The sequence below is a fragment of the Cyprinus carpio genome, chromosome B22, assembly GCF_018340385.1.
Source record: "Cyprinus carpio isolate SPL01 chromosome B22, ASM1834038v1, whole genome shotgun sequence".
Classification (NCBI taxonomy): Eukaryota; Metazoa; Chordata; class Actinopteri; order Cypriniformes; family Cyprinidae; genus Cyprinus; species Cyprinus carpio.
The window spans coordinates 33,387,214-33,406,809 of NC_056618.1; the positions used below are offsets into that span (position 1 = coordinate 33,387,214).

Below are 19,596 nucleotides of genomic sequence, written 5' to 3' on the forward strand. Positions count from 1 at the left end.
TTTTTTTTGTTATGATTTTAATCAGCTGGTGTTTTGGTGACAGTTATGTGTGTTGTACCTGGAAAAGCTCTTGGAAAGACGGATGTACCGTGGGATTGGGCACAAACGGCAGGGCGTAGAACGGCAGGAATTCAGTGGTCTGGCTCAGTGCCGCCCCTCTGGTCTCCAGATAGTGTTTGAAATGTGTGATCCTGTTTTCAAACTCTCCTTTATCCTGTATTACACAAATATATTTAACAAAAAATAATTTGCATCTTGACTGAAAGATAATACCATGTCATTCAAATACTTATTCAAGTCATGTATTTGACTGCACGAGACGTTTGCTTGAATATTTTACTTTATGAGGACATCTGTTGGTCAAACAGAATACATGCATTGTAGATTTGTCTATTCAGTTGATTTAAAAAAAGGTAATATCATTACTATTCCCAAAAGTAAAGGTACTCACGTGACTTCCTACAGGTGATTTCAGTGGGTATATTGTAAAATGAATTTGTAAGTAGAATTCCAGTTTCTGAGCTACTGGATCAAAATCCCGAATCTCTGGAGGAATGGTTTTAGCCCACAGCTCAGAGAATACCTTATAGTCGCCATCATTAAAAGAGCTGAGAAAATCGTCCTATTGGGGGGAAAAAAAAGATGCTATCAATAATGAATTAACTTTTAAGTTGCTCTTTACTTTTCAATATATTATTATTATTATTAAAATTACAAATATTGAGTGGTTTGTAAATACATAAATACAAAATTAATAATACATAAATAAATTAATGTTGCTTTTTTTTTCCCCTGATATAAAAACAAAAATGTTTTTAAAATGCTTGGCAAGACGTAATGATTGCAATGTTGGGGAGATTAAAGATAATATTATATAATTGTATAAACATAACAAATCATATTGAGCGAATGACAGTCAGCGGAATGAGAGAAAAATGTTCATAACATTTGAAATATGGATATTTTTCTTACAAAAATGCATCGATTTGCTATAGGGTGCCTTTATTCATTCCCCGGAGCCATGTGAGGCACGTTTTATTATGGATGGATGTGCTTTATTTGACTACTTTTGGACTGTTGAACAGAAACACCCGCCTACTGCCATTAAAAAGCTTGGAATAGCCAGGATGATTTTTAATTTAACTCCGATTGGATTCGTCTGAAAGAAGAAAGTCATATACACCTAGGATGCCTCGAGGTTGAGTAAAACACAGGGCAATTTTTATTTTTGGGCGAATTAACCCTTGAATATCAAGTAATTTATAAAAACTGTACATTTTGGTTGCCTTTCACTTTTCAGTGTTTTTTTAAATTAAAATAAAATTCCCAAATACTGAGCAGTTTGGTAATTACAGACCTTTTCTCTGAACAGAGCAAAATGTTTTTTTTTTTTGTTTTTTTTTTATATTTATATATTACAGATTATATATAAATTATACATGCATTGTACGTGTTAACATATTTCTGATATTTAAACTTCTAAACATTTTAGAAAAAAATCAAATCAAATCTAAAATGCATGGTAGTGTACCCAACATTGCTAATCTTGAATTTAAAAAAAGACCGTACATATATATCAAATTGATTACAATTATAATTTCTTATGATAAAGTGCAAAAGTTCGGAACATTTCGGAAATCCGGCTGATAACATTAACAAAATAGAAAGACAAAAGTAATTAAAGAGACAATTTAAAAGTCAAACTTTTGTTAATATGTTGATACTACAATGGTATTAAAGCACACTAACGTAATAAAAAAATAAAACACTGCAATTTGAAAGTTTATGTTATTTTTGAATAGAAGAGATCAGAAATCAGTCTCACGTGAATGCTGATGGTTTTGGAGTCTCGCCGTGAGTGTCCTGCACTCCTGAGGACAGGTTTTCCTTTGCGTCTGGCTTCCTTTTCAAACACTTTCACAGTCTCTTCAAACTCAGCAAACTTCAGATACTGCAAATGGTTACATACCATGTCACTGTATGTCTATATCTGTTATAAATATATATATATATATATATATATATATATATATATATATATATATATATATATATATATATATATATTAAATCAAATAATAAAAGTTGTATATAAGCCGACCTCGTTGATCATTGACAGCAGATCACTTTCACTTGCCAGACCATCACCCATCTTTTCAGATTTTCTGGAGCTCATTGATCCACAAACTAAAATAATAATAATAATAAAATTAATAATAATAAATAAATAAATCTTTTAAAACTGGGATACTGTGACAGAAAATATCAGATCTCCGTATATAAATAAATACTAAATATCAGTTGTTAACAGCATTTTGGCTCGCTAGGCTGCATATAAACCTTGAAGAAATCAACACAAACCCATCAAAACACATCATTTGCTTTACAAATAAGTCACTTGAGAGCCGTTTTATCTTCTTTCTTCTTCAGCTCGAAGCAAAACAATCTGGTTATGCCGAAATACGCTAAGCATATGCTGCTAAAAACACTACACGTGTTTATTCGTAAATAACAATGAGCTGCATAAACACGACACGTACATCATTTATAAAAACAGCTGCGTTAGCTGGCGTGCGCGTGCTTGAGAGGCAGTTTGCGGTTTGAATATGACAACAGAACTCACCTCACCAACACTATTTCATGTACAGCCGTCGCTGAACATATCTGATGTGTTTATGTCAAATCCGTGGATATATATAGGCTATTAAAGACGATTTCAGCAGGATACACAGAAGCTATTTTGGCTTACTGTGATGGTAACCATGAGGAAGACGCTTTCTCCTAGCAACCGCGACGGAACCGCCGGTTGCCGGATAGATGTGTCGTAAAATGTTTGTAGTTTTCCGTAAGGTTAAATGTAGTCGTTTGTATTTTTTGAACGTTTGCGTTGCTTTTGACATTTGATTTTCAAAAAGGGACATTATTGGTTTGTTTCTTGGAAGTAAATGAAATTATTATAACCTTAAATGGAATTAATTTCCGTTATTTTATATGTTGTCCTTTAAGCCTTCTGAAACGAAATAAAAAGCTAAGAACACAACAGTCTTTTATTAGTCAATTTGATCATTTTAAGCATGCATTGGACTTTCATTTTAATGTAAATTTGATAGTTGTAATCTTACGTTTACTCAAAAAAATATACCCATGCCTATTATTAATTATTGTAATTATTATTATTATTATTATTATATTTTTTTCGTTGAGGTTAAAAAAGTAATTCATACAAAAGCAGAAATATTTTAATTTTATTTCTTTTATATATCATTTTACGTCACTATAAAATATGAAAAATACCCAACGTTCCGCCGTCGTAAACGCGAGCCATGACCCGGATGTAGTAGTAAATCACGTGGCCATAGGTGAAGCACATTGTTTCGCGGCATGTTTCATATTTGTGTTGAATGAGAAGAAAGTTGTTGTTTTTTTGCACTCTTGATATTTTCTATTTTTAACTGGAGCGATCTCGCGCGCATTGTATCTGCAGAAAGTATGTAATATTTGCCCAAATCGTTCATTCAATTGGCGATATACTACTGTATCTGATACTAACTGTTAGAACACGGTCAGAATGAGGGCTTAGCGACGTAATATTTACATGGTTTTTAAAGCAAAACAGAGTTTTATGTTAAATATGAATCTCTTTTTTGGTTGTTACCAGGATAATACGTCACCAGTTGAGGACTTTTCCGTCTGGAGCGTAAATGGCTGGAATTCTGTTTGAGGATATCTTTGATGTGAAGGACATTGATCCAGATGGGAAAAAGTTTGATAGAGGTGAGACGATTTTCAGTAAATACACACACACACACACACACACACACATATATAATGTGTGTATATATATATTACTATTTACATAATAACATTTACATTAAAATGCATACAAATACTTGTAATGCTTATAAGCATTACAAGTATTTGTATGCATTTTAATGTAAATGTTATTATGTAAATAGTAATATATATATATATATATATATATATATATATATAGTATATCTATATATATGATGTATGTGTGTGTGTGTGTGTGTGTGTGTGTATATATATATAGATATATATATATATATATATATATATATATATATATATATATATATATATATATATATATATCTTTAGCTTGTTTTGTATATCCATTATTGGAGTATTTTTACATTACATTAAATTATAATTTTTAAAGTACATTAAATAAAATAAAAAAACTTAAAACAAGACAAAGTAAAAGTTTAAATAATGAAAATTTAATAGATTTAAACTTTTATTTCTTTTTTATTTTACTCATTCATGCTTTTTTTTTTATGTAAACGCTTTACTAAGTAAATACTGCTTGAATAAGAAATATTGAGGGGAACAACCGTGGATCTTTTTATTGTAATCTTTATAAGTTAGTTTTTCAGTATCCATTATTAAAGTGGAATTTACATATTAAGAAGTGTGTTCTTTAAAAACATTAAAATACATTATTAACGTTTTAAAATAAAGTTTAAATAGAGGATTAGTTTTAATTATATATATATATATATATATATATATATATATATATATATATCTATATATATATATAGAATATATATATATATATAAATTAAGCAATGTATTGTTTAAATGTAAATACTACTTTAAGAATCGAAATAAAAAAAAGATATATATAGTATAAAAAAAAGAAAAAAATCTTATGAAACCACAATAAATGCTTTAGTGTGGGGAGCCCTGTGATAGAAATGTACTTTAAAATGACTGATAGGATAAAGCATCACCAAGAAATATCTCTCCGTTAGTTTATTCAAAGTCATTATTTGCTTATTAATCATTTTGCTTTCTGTTACAATAAATTTAGGGGGAAAAAATCAGAAATTTTAACTATTTTTGCTTTGTTATTAGTGTCTCGTCTTCACTGTGAAAGTGAGTCTTTCAAAATGGACCTGATCCTTGACGTGAACATCCAGATTTATCCTGTTGATCTCGGTAAGTGATCGCTTTGCTCTCCAGCCGTGTTGTTGTTTTGATATGTTATCCTCCTCATGATGGCGTATGGTTCGCTCAGGTGACAAGTTCAGACTGGTGATCGCCAGCACGCTGTATGAGGACGGGACGCCGGATGATGGGGAATACAACCCTCAGGATGACAGACCGTCCAGGTAACACAACAAAATATATATAACCTTTAAATAAATTATAAATAATAATGCAATGCAAAACATTCAGATGTACAAAATATTCAGCAGCACTACTGTTTTCAACATTTGATAATGATAAGAAATGTTTCTTGAGCAGCAAGTCAGCATATTAGACTGATTTCTGAAGGATCGTGTGACACTGAAGACTGGAGTAATGATGCTGAAAATTCAGCTTTACATCACAGGAATAAATTACAGTTTACAATACATTCACATAGAAAATCATCGCCGTTTTAAATCATGATTTATGGTCTTTGTGGTTCTCTTGCAGGGCTGATCAGTTTGATTATGTCATGTATGGAAAGGTTTATAAGATTGAAGGAGATGAAACCTCAACAGAAGCGGCAACACGACTGTGAGTTTCTTTTTTTAAACGTATATTAATTTATGTATTTACTTATTTATTTGCTTGCTTGCTTTATCATTGCTAAATCAATGCAAAGTTGACATTCATTCATTAATTTTTATTTGTGGGTGCCTTTCATGACACTCAAGGTCACCTAACAAAATCTTACTATAACATCAATGTAACAACAGCAAACAAGGCATACTACAAAATGCAACAAAACAGCGATTTAAAAGTGTGAAGACTGTCGCTGTTACAGATGTCCTGGGGACAAATGAGGGCAACATAATTAAAAGCCCTGGACCCCATACTTCTCAGACGAACACGTGGATGTTCATCTTGACAGAGAAGATGAAGGAAATACAGAGTTAGGCTTGGAGGACATGTAGAGCTGGCTGTTGTTGGCATAGCAATGAAAATTAATTCCAAACTTCCTAAAAATTTGTCCAACAGGCAGTAAATAAATAATGAATGAAAGAGGCCCCAAGACTGAGCCTTGTGGAACACCACCAGTAACAGGCGACAGCTCAGATCTGAAGTTTTTAAGTTGTTCGAACTGAATGCGACCAGAAAGATATGATCTAAACCAAGACAGACAGTCTTGTCTTAATCTAAAATGTTGCCTGGTTAAATAATATTTTATTTATATAATATTTTATTGTGATCTTACAAGGGTAAATAAAGAATTGGGGCCGGTTGTAGACTGGTCATAACTTTTTATATTCAGTTATGAAAAGGTAGACTGGTCTTATTTTTATTGGAAAAGTAAGACTGATAAGCTTACTGCTAGTGAGTTTTGTATAGTATTTTCTTTACTTTTTCTTTACTAAAGAGTAATATGTTATGTATTTGAAGTCTGAGATGTGGGAACAGTGAAGAGGGAGAGAGAGGAAACATTTTGCATTTTAGGTCAGGATTGCCATCTAATCAGCCAAAACTGTCTTAAATAGCCTGAACAGCACTTCATCTTTAATAACATGGGATTTTGACTAAATATATTCGATCTTGATTTTTGTAGAAAAAAAAGTAAAATAACTACAAAAGGGCATGCAAAAAGAATTCCAAGTAGAGCATGCCCCCGGTTCTCACCTTTTTTTCCACCTTACCTGTTTGCATCTCTGCAGAGAGTTTTAAATTTGTGATTTTCAGAGGTAAAAAAGTGATGGAAATAAGTCATGGGAATTAAATGTATACTCCACCCCAAAATGAAAATGTTGTCATTAATCACTTAACCCCATGTCGTTCCAAACCCGTTAAGGTTTTGTTTGTCTTCGGAACACAATTTAAGATATTTTGGATGAAAACCGGGAGGCTTGTGTCTGTCCCATATGTATTTAATTTTAAATACATATTTGAATGTAAAATTATTTATTTTGTAATATAATCACTGATTTGTGTATTTGTGTTTCTGCACAGATCTGCATATGTGTCTTATGGAGGTCTGCTAATGCGACTTCAGGGAGATGCTAATAATCTGCATGGTTTTGAAGTGGACTCCAGGGTCTATCTACTGATGAAGAAACTTGCTTTCTGACTGACCTGTAGGGACACGTGCTTCTAAGGACTGAGAAAACATGAATTTTTATTATTGTCATCATTTGTGTTTTTTCTTTTTTTTTTACCTTTGAGGCCTTCCTGTTGAGGAAACTGATCTGGAAACTGTAGCCCATGGTAAATTACATATATGTGGTTTTATATTCAAATCATATGAATGCTCAGTTGATAAACTGCTTTCTCATTTCATCTAGTGCGTGTGCACTGCTTTGGCCGAACGTATTGATTGAATCCCTGTCGAATCACATTAATGACATCAGATACATGTTTTATTTTGTGCGTTTCTTTTCTTTTAAACCGTTTATCAGTAAATGAGAAATTGTGTTTACTAGTAATAAGCTCTGGAGGCATGTCTTAAGTCTGAAATACTCTCTCTAAGATTAGGGGGAGCTAGTAATTGAGACCTGGGGAAAGATTCCTATGCATGCATATATAATTACATCCTGGGCTGTGTGAATGTAAGCAAATACAAAAAAGAACAGGCTAAGCAAAAACAGCAAAGATTGCATCCCAACATAAATGAGAATCCAGTTTAATCCGATTTAAACTACGTGAACGCGGCAGTGTGAGGACTGTAATGGAAATCACAAGACAGCTCAGTGGTCTGATGAGGGCCTGAATCTAATATTTAACCCCCAGTTATCTCTATACTGTCGCATATGAAATAATTTTACATTATACTTCAAAGTATTAGGCACGTTTTTTGAATGGTAAACAAAAACTCATAAATCAGGGCTTTTTTTTTTTTTTTGTAACTGATAATGGGAACTTGTTTCTGGCACTGAAAAAAAAAAATTTTTTTTTTTTTTCAACATTGAATATCAGTTTAGTAGACAGTCAGAATTAAAAATTATTATATTTGTAGGAGACATGGGGTGCTTTTAAAATGAATCTTTCATGTCATGAATATGTTCATTTTATGTATATATATATATATATATATATATATATATATATATATATATATATATATATATATATATATATGTGTGTGTATATATATATATATATATATATATATATATATATATATATATATATATATATATAATGAAATGAAGATTCTGTTATCGGTTGTGCGTAGTTTTAATAATTTTCTTGATAATTTAGTCGAACTTTTAATACCACGGTGAAGGAGATCAGCGTAGCGGCGACCGGTAGTGACGCCAGAGAGTGCGTGCTTCACTGCGGCTGCAGTCAAAATCACGGCGTTCAAATAATGCACGGATTGTTTTAAACAGAACTGACAAGCTGTCTGCTGCTGACTGTTGAGAAGAACTGTCTGCATTACATTGCAGCGCCGCTCGACTGTATAAAAGCAGTTCAGAGCTGTGTTTTTAGAGCTGCAGTGTGCAGTGCTACTGAGAGCGCTCAGTAATTGGTCGCAGTGTCCTGATCATTACGAGGCGCGAGCCGCGATAAGATGGGTCAAAATCTCTGTGACAAGCCATAAATATCAAAAAGAGAGTAAAGATGGACTATAGGCGCAAGAGGAGACTGACCTTCTTCACGATAGGACTGATCTTCTTACTGAGCGGGATCGAGTACGGTGAGTTGAGTCTCTGTATTAGTGCTATGAACGATAGTTTACAATCGTTTATTACACTCTCGGTGATGATAATTATTACCCGTAGTGTAATACGAGATGTGTATTGATAGGGTTATTTTAGCATACCAGTATTTACATAAGCAATATGACATTACATCATTAAATGTAGGTATTTTTTCTGCATTATTATTATTACGCAGTTCTTATATCAAATTAAATCCACATATATAAATATATAATATGTTCAGTGTTTCAGTAGTAAGGAGAATTCTTAATGAATTGATTTGAATGGATTTGAACTGGAATTTGAATTCAGTTAACCACACACACTCAGCAGAATATTGAATTGGAATTTGAACTGATTTGAATGTAAATTGGTCTGAATTAGAATTTGCCACACGTTCCACAAAATGTTTAATTGGAATTTAATGTGATTTCGAATTTACCACAAGCTCTGCAAAATGTGGCATTGAAATTTGATTTGAACTAAGATTTTAATAATTTATTTTTTTTGTTATTAGTTAATTTTATTTAGACTCCATATTAATTATATATATATAAACATACAATAATAATGGAACATGAAGTAATAATGTAGCCAGATGTTTCAGTAGTCAAGATAATTCTTGATGTAAATAACCCCTCAATAATAGTAACAAAGAGACTGTGTCACATTCATCACAAATGAATAACGTGATGTTGCTAATAACTGATTGAATTGTTACTTGTTTAGAATAAAATTATATACGAGTCATTTGCCTGTCCCAGAATCGCTCTTTGTGTTCAGAGATTCTTAAGATTTTTTCCAGAACAGTAAGTCACAGACTTTCTCTGTTAATGAACTGCCATTAGTTACTAATCTAACTAGCTATCAAGTTAATAGTTGAAATACCAGATCAGATGTGCCCATAATGTATTAAAGGTATAGTTCACCCAAAAATCAAAATTATGTCATTAATGACTCACCCTCATGTCGTTCCAAACCCTTTCCCCCCTATCCCTTTAATGTATGTCTGTTTTCATTCCAGCTGTGATTTTGCCCACAATATGGAGGTATCTGCAGACGTTAAATGCAGCACCGTACTTTCTTGGTCTCAGCCTGTCGGCGTTCAGCTTCAGCGGGCTTCTCGCTGGCCCTTTGTTTGGCTTCTGGTCAGATCGCACCCTCGCCACCAAAAAAATCATCCTGTTCGCCAACGTCTTTGAGATTGTTGGTAAGTTTGCACTTAAAGGAATAGTTCACCCAGAAATGCAAACATGCTCACCATCAGTCCATCCAAGATTAGGATGAGTTCGTTTCTTCATCAGATTCGGAGAAATGTAGCATTACTGTACATCACTCACTCAGCAATGGATGCTCTGCAGTGAATGGGTGCCGTCAGAATGAGAGTCCACTCCAGTCCATCATTTCTCCAAATCTGATGAAGAAATCTACATCTTGTATGAATTGCTCCTTTAAATGAAGACAACACTTGCAATGTTAATGGCTTGTGGGTACGTCTCTTTCTGTCCATTTTTAGGTAACTTCATGTATTTCATGGGATACTCCAAATGGTTACTGCTCTGCAGTCGTCTAGTTGCAGGTGAGGTTTCGGTCTAATTCTTTAAGGCTATGTCTATTTTAAAGCTTTAGTGATTTAACCAGTTTCTAATGCTAGGTATTGGCACCGGTGCTGGATCATCGATCTTTGGCTTTTTGACTAGAAATACAGCCCCTGAGGATCGTTCAACTGTTTTTGCTGCGGTTATGGCCTGCCGTCAAGCTGGGCTTCTGATTGGTCAGTGAAAATAAATTAGCAGACCATGCATGCAAATTAGAAGTGTGCAATAAACATTTCAGTAGTCGATACCTGTTTATATTCAGCACATGTTTTACTCAACATACAACTTAAAAAGTCCAATTTTAATATTTGACATATGACATATTCAGTTCTCTGTATTTAATTTAGTTCATACTTTGTTTCTTTTGTTGTTGTTGTGTTCTAGGTCCTGCATTCAATATCTTTCTCAGACTCTGTAACTTCCAGATCGGACCTTTTACAGTGAACAAATACACTTCCCCGGGGGTGAGATCCTGAAGATTTCCTGTCGACGTTGTTTGAAGCATCTGGAAACGCACAATAAACAAACATATCTGTTGCGTTTCAGCTCTTCATGTGCCTGCTGTGGATACTTCTTCAGTTTGTAGTCCTGTTCATGTACTGGGACTTCACCCCTCAAGACGAAACACGTCAGAGGAACGGAGTGGAGCGGGAGGAGGTGGAGCAGGAGGAAGAGGAGGGAAAACCTTTGGTTGGGCCCAACGAGCTCACTGGCTCATACGGGACGGTCACCAGCGTCCAGTCCAGAACCTCTTCAGTGGCCAACGGAGATGTGACCCATGTTTCCCCTCCGCCTTCACTCCCCCTGAGGAGGTCAGCTCCAGTCCCTTCAGGAACTTCAGTGCCAGCAGAGGTGAGAGCAAAATCACCGATTTACAAAATCAGAATAACAGGAATTAAAAGAAAAAGTTGACTAGGAAAGGGGTCACATGATGCGATTTCAAGTTTTCCTTTGTCTTTGGAGTGTTAAAAGCTGTTCATGAATAGATAAGATCCCTAAAATTGCAAAGACTAAAGTCTCAAACCCAAAGAGATATTCTTTATAAAAGTTGAGACTCGTCCACGCCCTCCTAAAACGCGTCGTTTAAACACGCCCCCACATCTCTACATCACTATGTGGGAAGATTTGCATAACACCAGCCAAATATTTACGCAAAGAAAGGCGGCGTAACTTTGATTCTCGCTGTAGTATTTGTGTTTCCAAATATGGTAAGTGGTGTGACATTTCCGTCACACGCTTGAGGCGTTCAGCCAATCACAAAGCACCGGACAGCTGGCCAATCACAGCACACTTGCTTTTCAGAGCGATGATCTTTGTAAAAATCGACGTGTTTCAGAAGGCGGGGCATAGAGGAGAAACAATAATGTACAGTATGTGGAAAATAATATGTTTTTCGAACCTTAAACCACGTAAACACATTGCATTACACCAAAAACACAAAATAACGTTATTATTTTTTTAACGTCATGTGACCCCTTTAAGGAAGCCTCGTTAGTTGAAAATAGGACAAATTTTGTGTCTTATTAAAAATGTATTAACAATTCTGGAATGGAAAGTGATTTTCAGTTGAAATTTAAAAACACCTTTATGCTATTATAATTGTATTTATTTTTTAATTTAATATTGTAAGTAAGCAATGCAACTTCTTAGTATATTAATAGGATTGCCATAGAATTTGTTGTTAGACTTTCAAAGCTGCTTTACTCAAAAGACTTTTCTTAAAACCTTAACTTATGAGATGCTTGGTAGTGTTGAACACCACACACTACATGTTTAGTTAAGTTTGCAACTCACTTGATATAAACCAGATCTGGAAACCTAGTTTGACATATTTCAATGTTTACTGACTGATCTCATAAAAACTGGTTATTGTTCTCTAAATTTCAGACTCTCTATGGGAATGAGTTTGGTTTAATATCCATCTGTGAGTTTCATTGTTTCTACTTTCAGAGTTCCTCAGAGAGGAGGTGGTTGTGCTGTTGGCTGCTCAGTTTATCACACTGTTTAATCAGACAGCTCTGGAGGTGAACACATACACACACTCCTAAAGTAGCAGGTTTGGCAAAATTAAGAATTTAATACTGTTAGTTCATGTGTTGGAATTTAAATTAAATAGACCACACTCGGCAACAAATGTTGAATTGGATTAATTTTAATTGAATTTTAACTTGATTTGAATTAAATTTGAATTAAAATTTTCACACACTCCACAGAATGTTGGATTGGAATTTGAATGGATTTGAATTGGAATTTGAATGGATTTGAATTGGAATTGATATGATTTGAAATTGCCGGACTATACAGAATGTTTAATGGGAATTTGAATTGATTTGGACTTGAATGTGAATTTACATTTGCCACACATTCCATAAATGACTGAATTGGAATTTAAATGGATTTAAATTTGAATTGATATTAGAATTGGTTTGATTTGATTTGGAAATTGAATTTTCCATACACTTCACAGAATATTGAATTGGATTTTTGGAATTGGAATTTAAATTGGAACTGAAATTGGTTTAATTTGATTTGGAATTTGAATTTGAAACAATTCATAGAAGGCTAATTTGGAATTTGAATTTAAATTTGCATACATTCTATAAAAGTTTGAATTGAAATTTGAAACAATTTGGTGTTGAATTGATTTGATTTGGAATTTGAATTGACTTTTGCCACAAGCTCTACAAAATGTTGAACTGGAATTGAATGAATTTAAATTAGAATTTGAATTAAATTGCAATCGCTGCATGTGCAGAGGATTTTGAACAAAAATTTTAATTGCCCACTCACAATTCAGATTTAATTCAGATTTGACATTCCAGCAAACCTGAAAAATTTCATCATGCCTTCAAAACAAATTTTACTTATGCAATATAGCACCACAAAGAGTTTGTTTTGATTTTTTTCGTAGAATTAAAGTTAATTTGTTATATATAATGAAACATATTTAAATTAAATACTACATATAGGTAAGACTTAGAACATTTAAATTAATTAAATGATTACATTTTTGTTTCTTCGCTAAATTTAAATTTGAATTACAATTCTGCATCCAATTTCTTTATTCAGTTCAAATTCAGGAATTGTTTTGGGGAATAAAAGACATTTACATTTATATCTGGTGGAAATCACTTGCACTACTTTATATGACAAATAATTATTTCCTAAGTGCAATATTTTGTTTGTTAATATCGTTCCTCTAGACTATGGTGACTCCTCTGACACAGAAGTTCTTTAACTTTGGCGAGTTGGAGAACAGCATCATGTACTGTCTGTGTGGCGTCGAGGTGATCGCTGGCTTTCTGTTTGTGCGCTGGTTGAGCAAGCGTGTGGCGGAGCGAGTGGTGCTGGCCGTCGGCCTCATCCTCTGCAATATCTCCTGTGTCTGGTGCCTGATCTTCCTGGCCAATCCTCAGGGTAAGAACACACGGAACTGTGGATGCTGTGCTCGTAAGCTCTAAAATCCCTCACGGCTCACAAATGTTTCTTTGGATCAGGTGGATTTGCCTGGCAGCTGGCGGAGTTCATCATAGGTGTTTTCCTTCAGGTCCTGGGCCTTCCTTTTGTGGCAGTCGCCCAGGTGTCTCTCTTCTCCAAAATTACATCAGAGAAGACGCAAGGTTAGTCCTAAGAACATAGTAGCTGCTTACCAAGTGCCTAGAAACAAGTCAGAACACTTGGCACGTTTACATTTACCATGCTTCAGCATCTGTTTTCAGGGGGCAAAATTTTGTCAATGAAAATCCAAGCGAATTGGAAAGAATTCGACATGCAAATTTCGCAATGGGTTCAACGGGTTGGTCACATGGATGCGCCCACAAGATTTTGCTAATCTGAATAAAAAATAAAAAAGTGACTTCATACCTCAAAATTGTGACTTTTCTCTCAGGATTGTGTGATATATTTTGCAATTCTGACATTTTTTTCACAGCTCAGACTTTTTCTCGCAATTCTGAATTTTTACTCGCAGTTACGAGTTTATATCTCGCAATTCTGAGTTTTTCTCACAATTCTTTTTTTTCTCACAATTTTCTCAAAATTCACTTTTTCTCGCAATTCTGAATTTCTATTCCCAGTTACGAGTTTATATCTTGAAATTATGACTTTTCCTGACTTGTAATTCTGACTTTTTATCGCAATTTACTTTTTTTCTCGCAATTGTAACTTTTCTCACAATAATTTTTTCTCACAATTCTGCTAGTTTCTCAAAATTCTGGCTTTTTATCACAATTATGACATTTTTCTGACAGTTCACTTTTTCCTCACAAATTCTTACATTTCTGACTTTTTTTTTCTTGCAATTCTTTTCTCTCACAATTCTATTTTCTCAAAATTTTGTTCTTGCAATTATGACAATTCTCTTGCAATTTCAAGTTTATATCTCGCAATTCTGACTTTCTCGGGAGTGCGAGTTTATATCTTGCCATTCTTTTCTCACAATTGTGAGATATAAACTCGTAATTGTGAGAAAAGCATCAGAATTGTGAGAAGTTACAGTTTTTATTCAGTGGTGGAAACAAGCTTCCCTAGTGACCACACCTTATCCAAAAATAACTCTCAGGCTTTTTTTTTTTAACTTTTAGGGGAGGGTTTGTCAAGAAACATACAAAGCAATAAACGTTTCTAGTTTTTCTGGTTTCCAAATCAGTGTTTGCTAAAGCTCAGGCCTGTGTTTGTGTTCAGGGTTCAGTCAGGGGATTCGGCGCTCTGTCGGAGGACTGGCCACCATTCTCGGGCCTCTCTGGGCGGGCGGTCTGACCTTTAACCTGTACGTGATGCTTGGGCTGATGATGGGTCTGCTCGCTCTACTCACTGTGAGTCCAGATGCACACGTGTGACTGTCTGGAGAAGCTAGTGCACACATGACAGTATGAAAACATGCTGAGACATCTCTGTGATTGACAGATCATGATGGTGGTGTCGTATGAGCGGCTGGTGGCGCCCGTAACTGTAGACAATCCCACAGGAAGTGAGTCAGAAGACTGACACAGGTAATCAAAGAATTTACTTTAGACTGAAGCATACTTGGTGTTTGGAACTGAACTCTAGCATACTGCTTACTGGGCAGTGTAATATTTAACAACAGTATGCAACTATGGTAAATTTTTGTCACATGACTTAATCACGTTTTTCATCAAGTATCATTCAGTTTTTTGTTTTGTTTTTGTTTTTCCTGATTTTATATATAAATGTAACTTTTCACTGCCTTGTCAAATATTGATTTAAGTCAATGACTCAATGATTTTAAAAATTACAAAGTAAATGTAATTGATGGATATAATGTATTATTTTTTTCAAACTAATAATCCATCTGATTAAGAAAAATCTCTTTTTTTTTACAAAACTGATTTATTGTTCATTAATATTTCTGTATATAATACAGACAGCATGCAGAAGCATACCGTTAATATGTAATTTGTATGAATTAAAATTTTATATTGAAAAAAAATTATTGTTTTAAAGAACTGATTTAAATTCATCTCTTCTATGCTAAACATGTTTTAATTAATAAATTAAACTTAATTTTGATATCAGATATCAGAAGAATAAAATTATTATAAAGAAACCCTGATTAATAATTTTTTTGCAAAATCTAATTATTTCATAAGAGATAAATAAATAAATAAACTGATTCATTGCTCTTTAACATTTCTCCATGTGGTACAACCAGTAAACATAAATAAACTATATAAATTATTTCAGTTGTATAAATTATAAAAAATAATGTCTGTAAAAAAAAAATAAAATAGATTAAAATGTAAATTAATTTAAATATTTGTATATTAGTAATGTTTATTTATTATGTCACCTTGTTTTTGTCAAAATGATATTACGTCATTTTAAGTTGTTGTAATTATGTTTTGTTTTTTTTTTAGTTTTTATGTAAATTTAATCAGGCAGACCAAACGCGTAGAGACCTGAAACTTTGAGGGATGGTAGTACCCTCACCTTCTACAACGTCACCAAGTCTCACCCCAATCGTCCTGAGGGGGGCGCTACAGCGATCGAAAGAACGAAATCGCTCATAACTACTAATCTGTCAGTCGCAGGCTCTAGTGTCTTCTATCACTGGAATGGAGTGCCAAAATATTTGGCTATTTTGGATTTTTTGAAAAACTTAATTTTGTGAACTAGTCCTAGGTTTTTTACTCAAATTAGAACCAAACCAGCGCAGAAAAATTCTCTGGAGAGTGAATAGCAATAAATATGTTTTTTAATAAAATTAGAACCAAACCATTTTCGATTCAACTTCTCAAAGGGACACCAAAATGTTTGAAAGGGGCGGGGCCACTTTTACTAAAATGGCTATAATTTTTCAGCGTATGTAAGACCTCAATCTGAAAAATATAAAATTACTAGAACGGCATCCGTTTGTCCGATTGGCTTGAAAATTCACATGCATTGTCTTTGTCCAATGTGTCTATGAGGACATTCAAATATTTCAAAAATCATGGCTGCCATCGGCCAATGAAATCTGAGCACCTATTAGACACGGTTAATGGAGAACATATGTGGAGGTTCAATTATTTTGCAATTATTGTAAACTTTTGTCAGATGAATTTTTAGCATATCAGCCACTGGGGGGTGACATCACATTTTTCAAGTGTGTAAACGATTGCATATTGCATTTATGTGTGTCATGATAGACGTAGCCTCAAGAACCAAGGCTGTCAACCAAATCGTTTGTTAATTAATCAAGATTGTTAAAAAAAACACTACTTTTGCGAATTAGACCCTGTTTTTTTTGCTTAACCTCAAGAAACCACTGAAGTACAATTCTTTGGGCTCTGTAGGTGAATAATTAACAGAAAGGTTGATCTTTAAACTTTGGTTGGATATGATGGGGTCGTTTAGGACAAATGTTCAAATTTAAAAGCCTATAAATCCCAAACTTACACTCAAAACTTCATGAATCTAGGTGAGCACATGCAGCATACGCCAACTTTTATGGAGAATGCTATAGGTGACGCAATAACAGTTATGCAGGTAAATAAAAAAAAAATACCTGGATTGCCAAAAATGCCCTTTTTAGTTATTGATTTTGGGTAAGAACAGGCTTGCTTAATAATATGTAACATATTTTCTCATGTTTGCCTTAAAGTGCTTGAATCCCGGTAATCACTGCTTGCAGCTATATTTTATTGTTATTTTGATACTGACCTATGTAATGTTTATTATGGAAATAGACAGATGGATAGATAGCATTTGGGTGTCATATATGGCAGGCTTATTATTTAACAATGCTCTTTCCTTGTTTGTAGGTTTGACATCATCTAGCTTGTGCCGTTGTCGGTGAGTAAGCTGATACTGAATCATTTAATTCAGTAAATCTTGAGAATTCAGTCTAGGTTTGTCTCACTGACAGATGTTAATGCAGCTCCAGCTGATCAGTGACAAGCGGACATCATCTGGATTCACTGCAGCAACAGAAATAAATGCAGTGAACGGAGACATCAGGAGTGGGTAAGACCAACATAAGCAGAATGACGAAAGCAAGCGTGAGGCTGATGGATGAATCTCTGGATGTCTTCATCTCAGGGCAAAGACTCTTTTGATAAATGGATGTTTCTACTATATTTCCTATGGAAATTCCAGTAGATGAGATGTTTTAGGATTAAGAACGAAAGGCCACATTCCGAGGGAAAATCCATTCATGTGCGTTATAATGCTTTTATATTAATACAGAGATTAATGCAATTAGTTATATATTTGTTGCTGATTGATTATTTAATAAAAGATAATATTACTTATGTGTGTTTGAAATGATGCTGAGGCTATTTGTGTTAGAAAGCTTTAGGGTTTTGTTTTTAATTAAATAAATTTTTTTTGGTCTTAAACATTATAGGATTACTGCTACTGACAAAAAAGAACATATTATACAACCTTATGCCCAAAGTACCAGAGCTGCATTAATATAAACTATAACTGGGACAATAAATAACCCCATTCCGTCTCTTTACACGTGTCTTGCATCTCGCAATTGTTATTTTTCCTTTCTGCCACAATGGAAAAAATAAAATGGGTAACTGTGACTTTTTATTTCATATTTCTGACTTTTGTCTGTTTACTATTGTCCTTTTGCATTATTGACACACTATTTTCTAATTTGATACTGCAAAGCTTCTTTGACACAATCTGTATTGTTTAAAGGTGCTATATAAATAAAGGTGACTTGACTTTTCAGAATTGCAAGAAAAAAGTCAGAATTTGGAGATTTTTTTTATTTATTTCATTTTATTAATTTATTATTATTATTATTATTATTATTATTATTATTATTATTATTATTATAGACCAAACTATTATTTTTAAATGGTGCAATCTCTCTCAGCATGGCAGGGTTGAACAGAAAGTTCTGCGTGATCTAAACATATTATTTTATTTCTTTTATTTTATTTTATTTTTTTTTTTTTTTGTATATAGCCCAATTTTCATACTTTATTATTTTTTTTTTGTAATTATGTTAGGGACATACATATTTACTAGATTTAGATAAAAACAAATATAATAAGAAATAAAATTATATATTTAAATTAATATTAATATTTTATTGTATTAATATTACTAAAATACTAGTATTTTAATAATACCATATTACAATAATATTCTTTTTTTTTTTTTTTTGCATTACACTAAAGGTTAAAGATTAATAGTGTGTTCTTCGAATCACTGTGGAATACAGTTTTGCATAAACTGCCCAATAGAGGGCGTCATTAACCCACAGAAAGCAAGTCATCTTTGAGAATAACTGAGAAATATTGAGGCATTTATGAATCTACAGTAAACTCATTACTTCCATTTTCTCATGTGCACCAGCTGGCGTGTAAAACGATGGCATTTTTTTATAATATTACCCTGCGATCACTACTACGCAGCAACATATTACTCTTTAATTAATATGTATATAAGAAAGAAGTTTTAGTTTGTGCATTATTGTTTTTTTTTTAGCAGAAAGATTTTGTCCCTTAATAATCAAACAACACACAAAAATTTCTGCTTTTAACATATTTAATATGTCATAATTTGTGTCATGGATTTGCATAATTTAAGTGTGCACTTAGTGTGTGGCCAGACAATATTTGTTTAAAGATTGTATGTATTTTTATGTTTGTTTATTTTTTTTTTGTGCTATATGTATACTATATGTATTATTATTGTGCTTAAACTATATGTATTATTATTATGTGTTTTAATTATTCTGAATTTAACTTTTCACCTTCTGATTAATTTACAATGGTCAGACTAGATTTTTAATCAAATTTGACATTCAACGTTTTCAAATAAGAACATTCATCAGCATTCCAATTATTTATTCACAAAAAAAGAAAAAAATAGCTTATCTATTGAACCATTTTTTGTTTTTC

At 33.2% G+C, this 19,596-nt stretch overlaps 3 protein-coding genes across 10 annotated transcripts in view; 2 read left to right on the forward strand and 1 right to left on the reverse strand.

Moving 5' to 3' along the window:
- The window catches only part of LOC109080969 (lisH domain-containing protein ARMC9), a 43,290-nt gene extending 40,509 nt beyond the window's left edge, over positions 1–2,781 (reverse strand). The window contains exons 1-5 of one of the 7 annotated variants that reach the window (XM_042749075.1): positions 2,624–2,781; positions 2,102–2,187; positions 1,826–1,951; positions 452–622; positions 59–214 (exon numbers count right to left, since the gene is read on the reverse strand). In XM_042749075.1, the coding sequence (XP_042605009.1) occupies positions 59–214; positions 452–622; positions 1,826–1,951; positions 2,102–2,176 (528 nt within the window). In that variant the 5' untranslated portion in view covers positions 2,177–2,187; positions 2,624–2,781. Of the gene's footprint in view, positions 1–58; positions 215–451; positions 623–1,825; positions 1,952–2,101; positions 2,188–2,361; positions 2,535–2,623 lie in introns of those variants that run through there. The other 6 variants (XM_042749076.1, XM_042749074.1, XM_042749079.1 and 3 more) reach the window with 6 other exon arrangements.
- A 528-nt stretch (positions 2,782–3,309) lies between these two features.
- Positions 3,310–7,269, forward strand: polr2h (RNA polymerase II, I and III subunit H). Of its 2 annotated transcripts, none has more exons than XM_042749588.1 (6): positions 3,310–3,359; positions 3,659–3,774; positions 4,885–4,968; positions 5,048–5,141; positions 5,452–5,535; positions 6,943–7,269. In XM_042749588.1, exons 2-6 carry the CDS (start codon positions 3,702–3,704, stop codon positions 7,058–7,060), a joined length of 453 nt encoding a protein of 150 aa, XP_042605522.1. In that variant the 5' UTR covers positions 3,310–3,359; positions 3,659–3,701; the 3' UTR covers positions 7,061–7,269. The 2 variants fall into 2 exon arrangements, with proteins under 2 accessions (XP_042605522.1, XP_018951530.1); XM_019095985.2 differs by having other exon boundaries at positions 3,347–3,487.
- An 886-nt stretch (positions 7,270–8,155) lies between these two features.
- mfsd8l1 (major facilitator superfamily domain containing 8-like 1) lies at positions 8,156–18,276 on the forward strand. The gene is given in 14 exon segments (XM_019095980.2): positions 8,156–8,629; positions 9,658–9,843; positions 10,150–10,212; positions 10,288–10,407; positions 10,616–10,695; positions 10,778–11,027; positions 11,030–11,083; positions 12,182–12,255; positions 13,435–13,648; positions 13,729–13,851; positions 14,915–15,045; positions 15,137–15,222; positions 17,494–17,524; positions 17,598–18,276. Coding segments are annotated over 12 exon segments (1,452 nt in total). The 5' UTR covers positions 8,156–8,553; the 3' UTR covers positions 15,218–15,222; positions 17,494–17,524; positions 17,598–18,276.
- Positions 18,277–19,596: the final 1,320 nt, after the last annotated feature.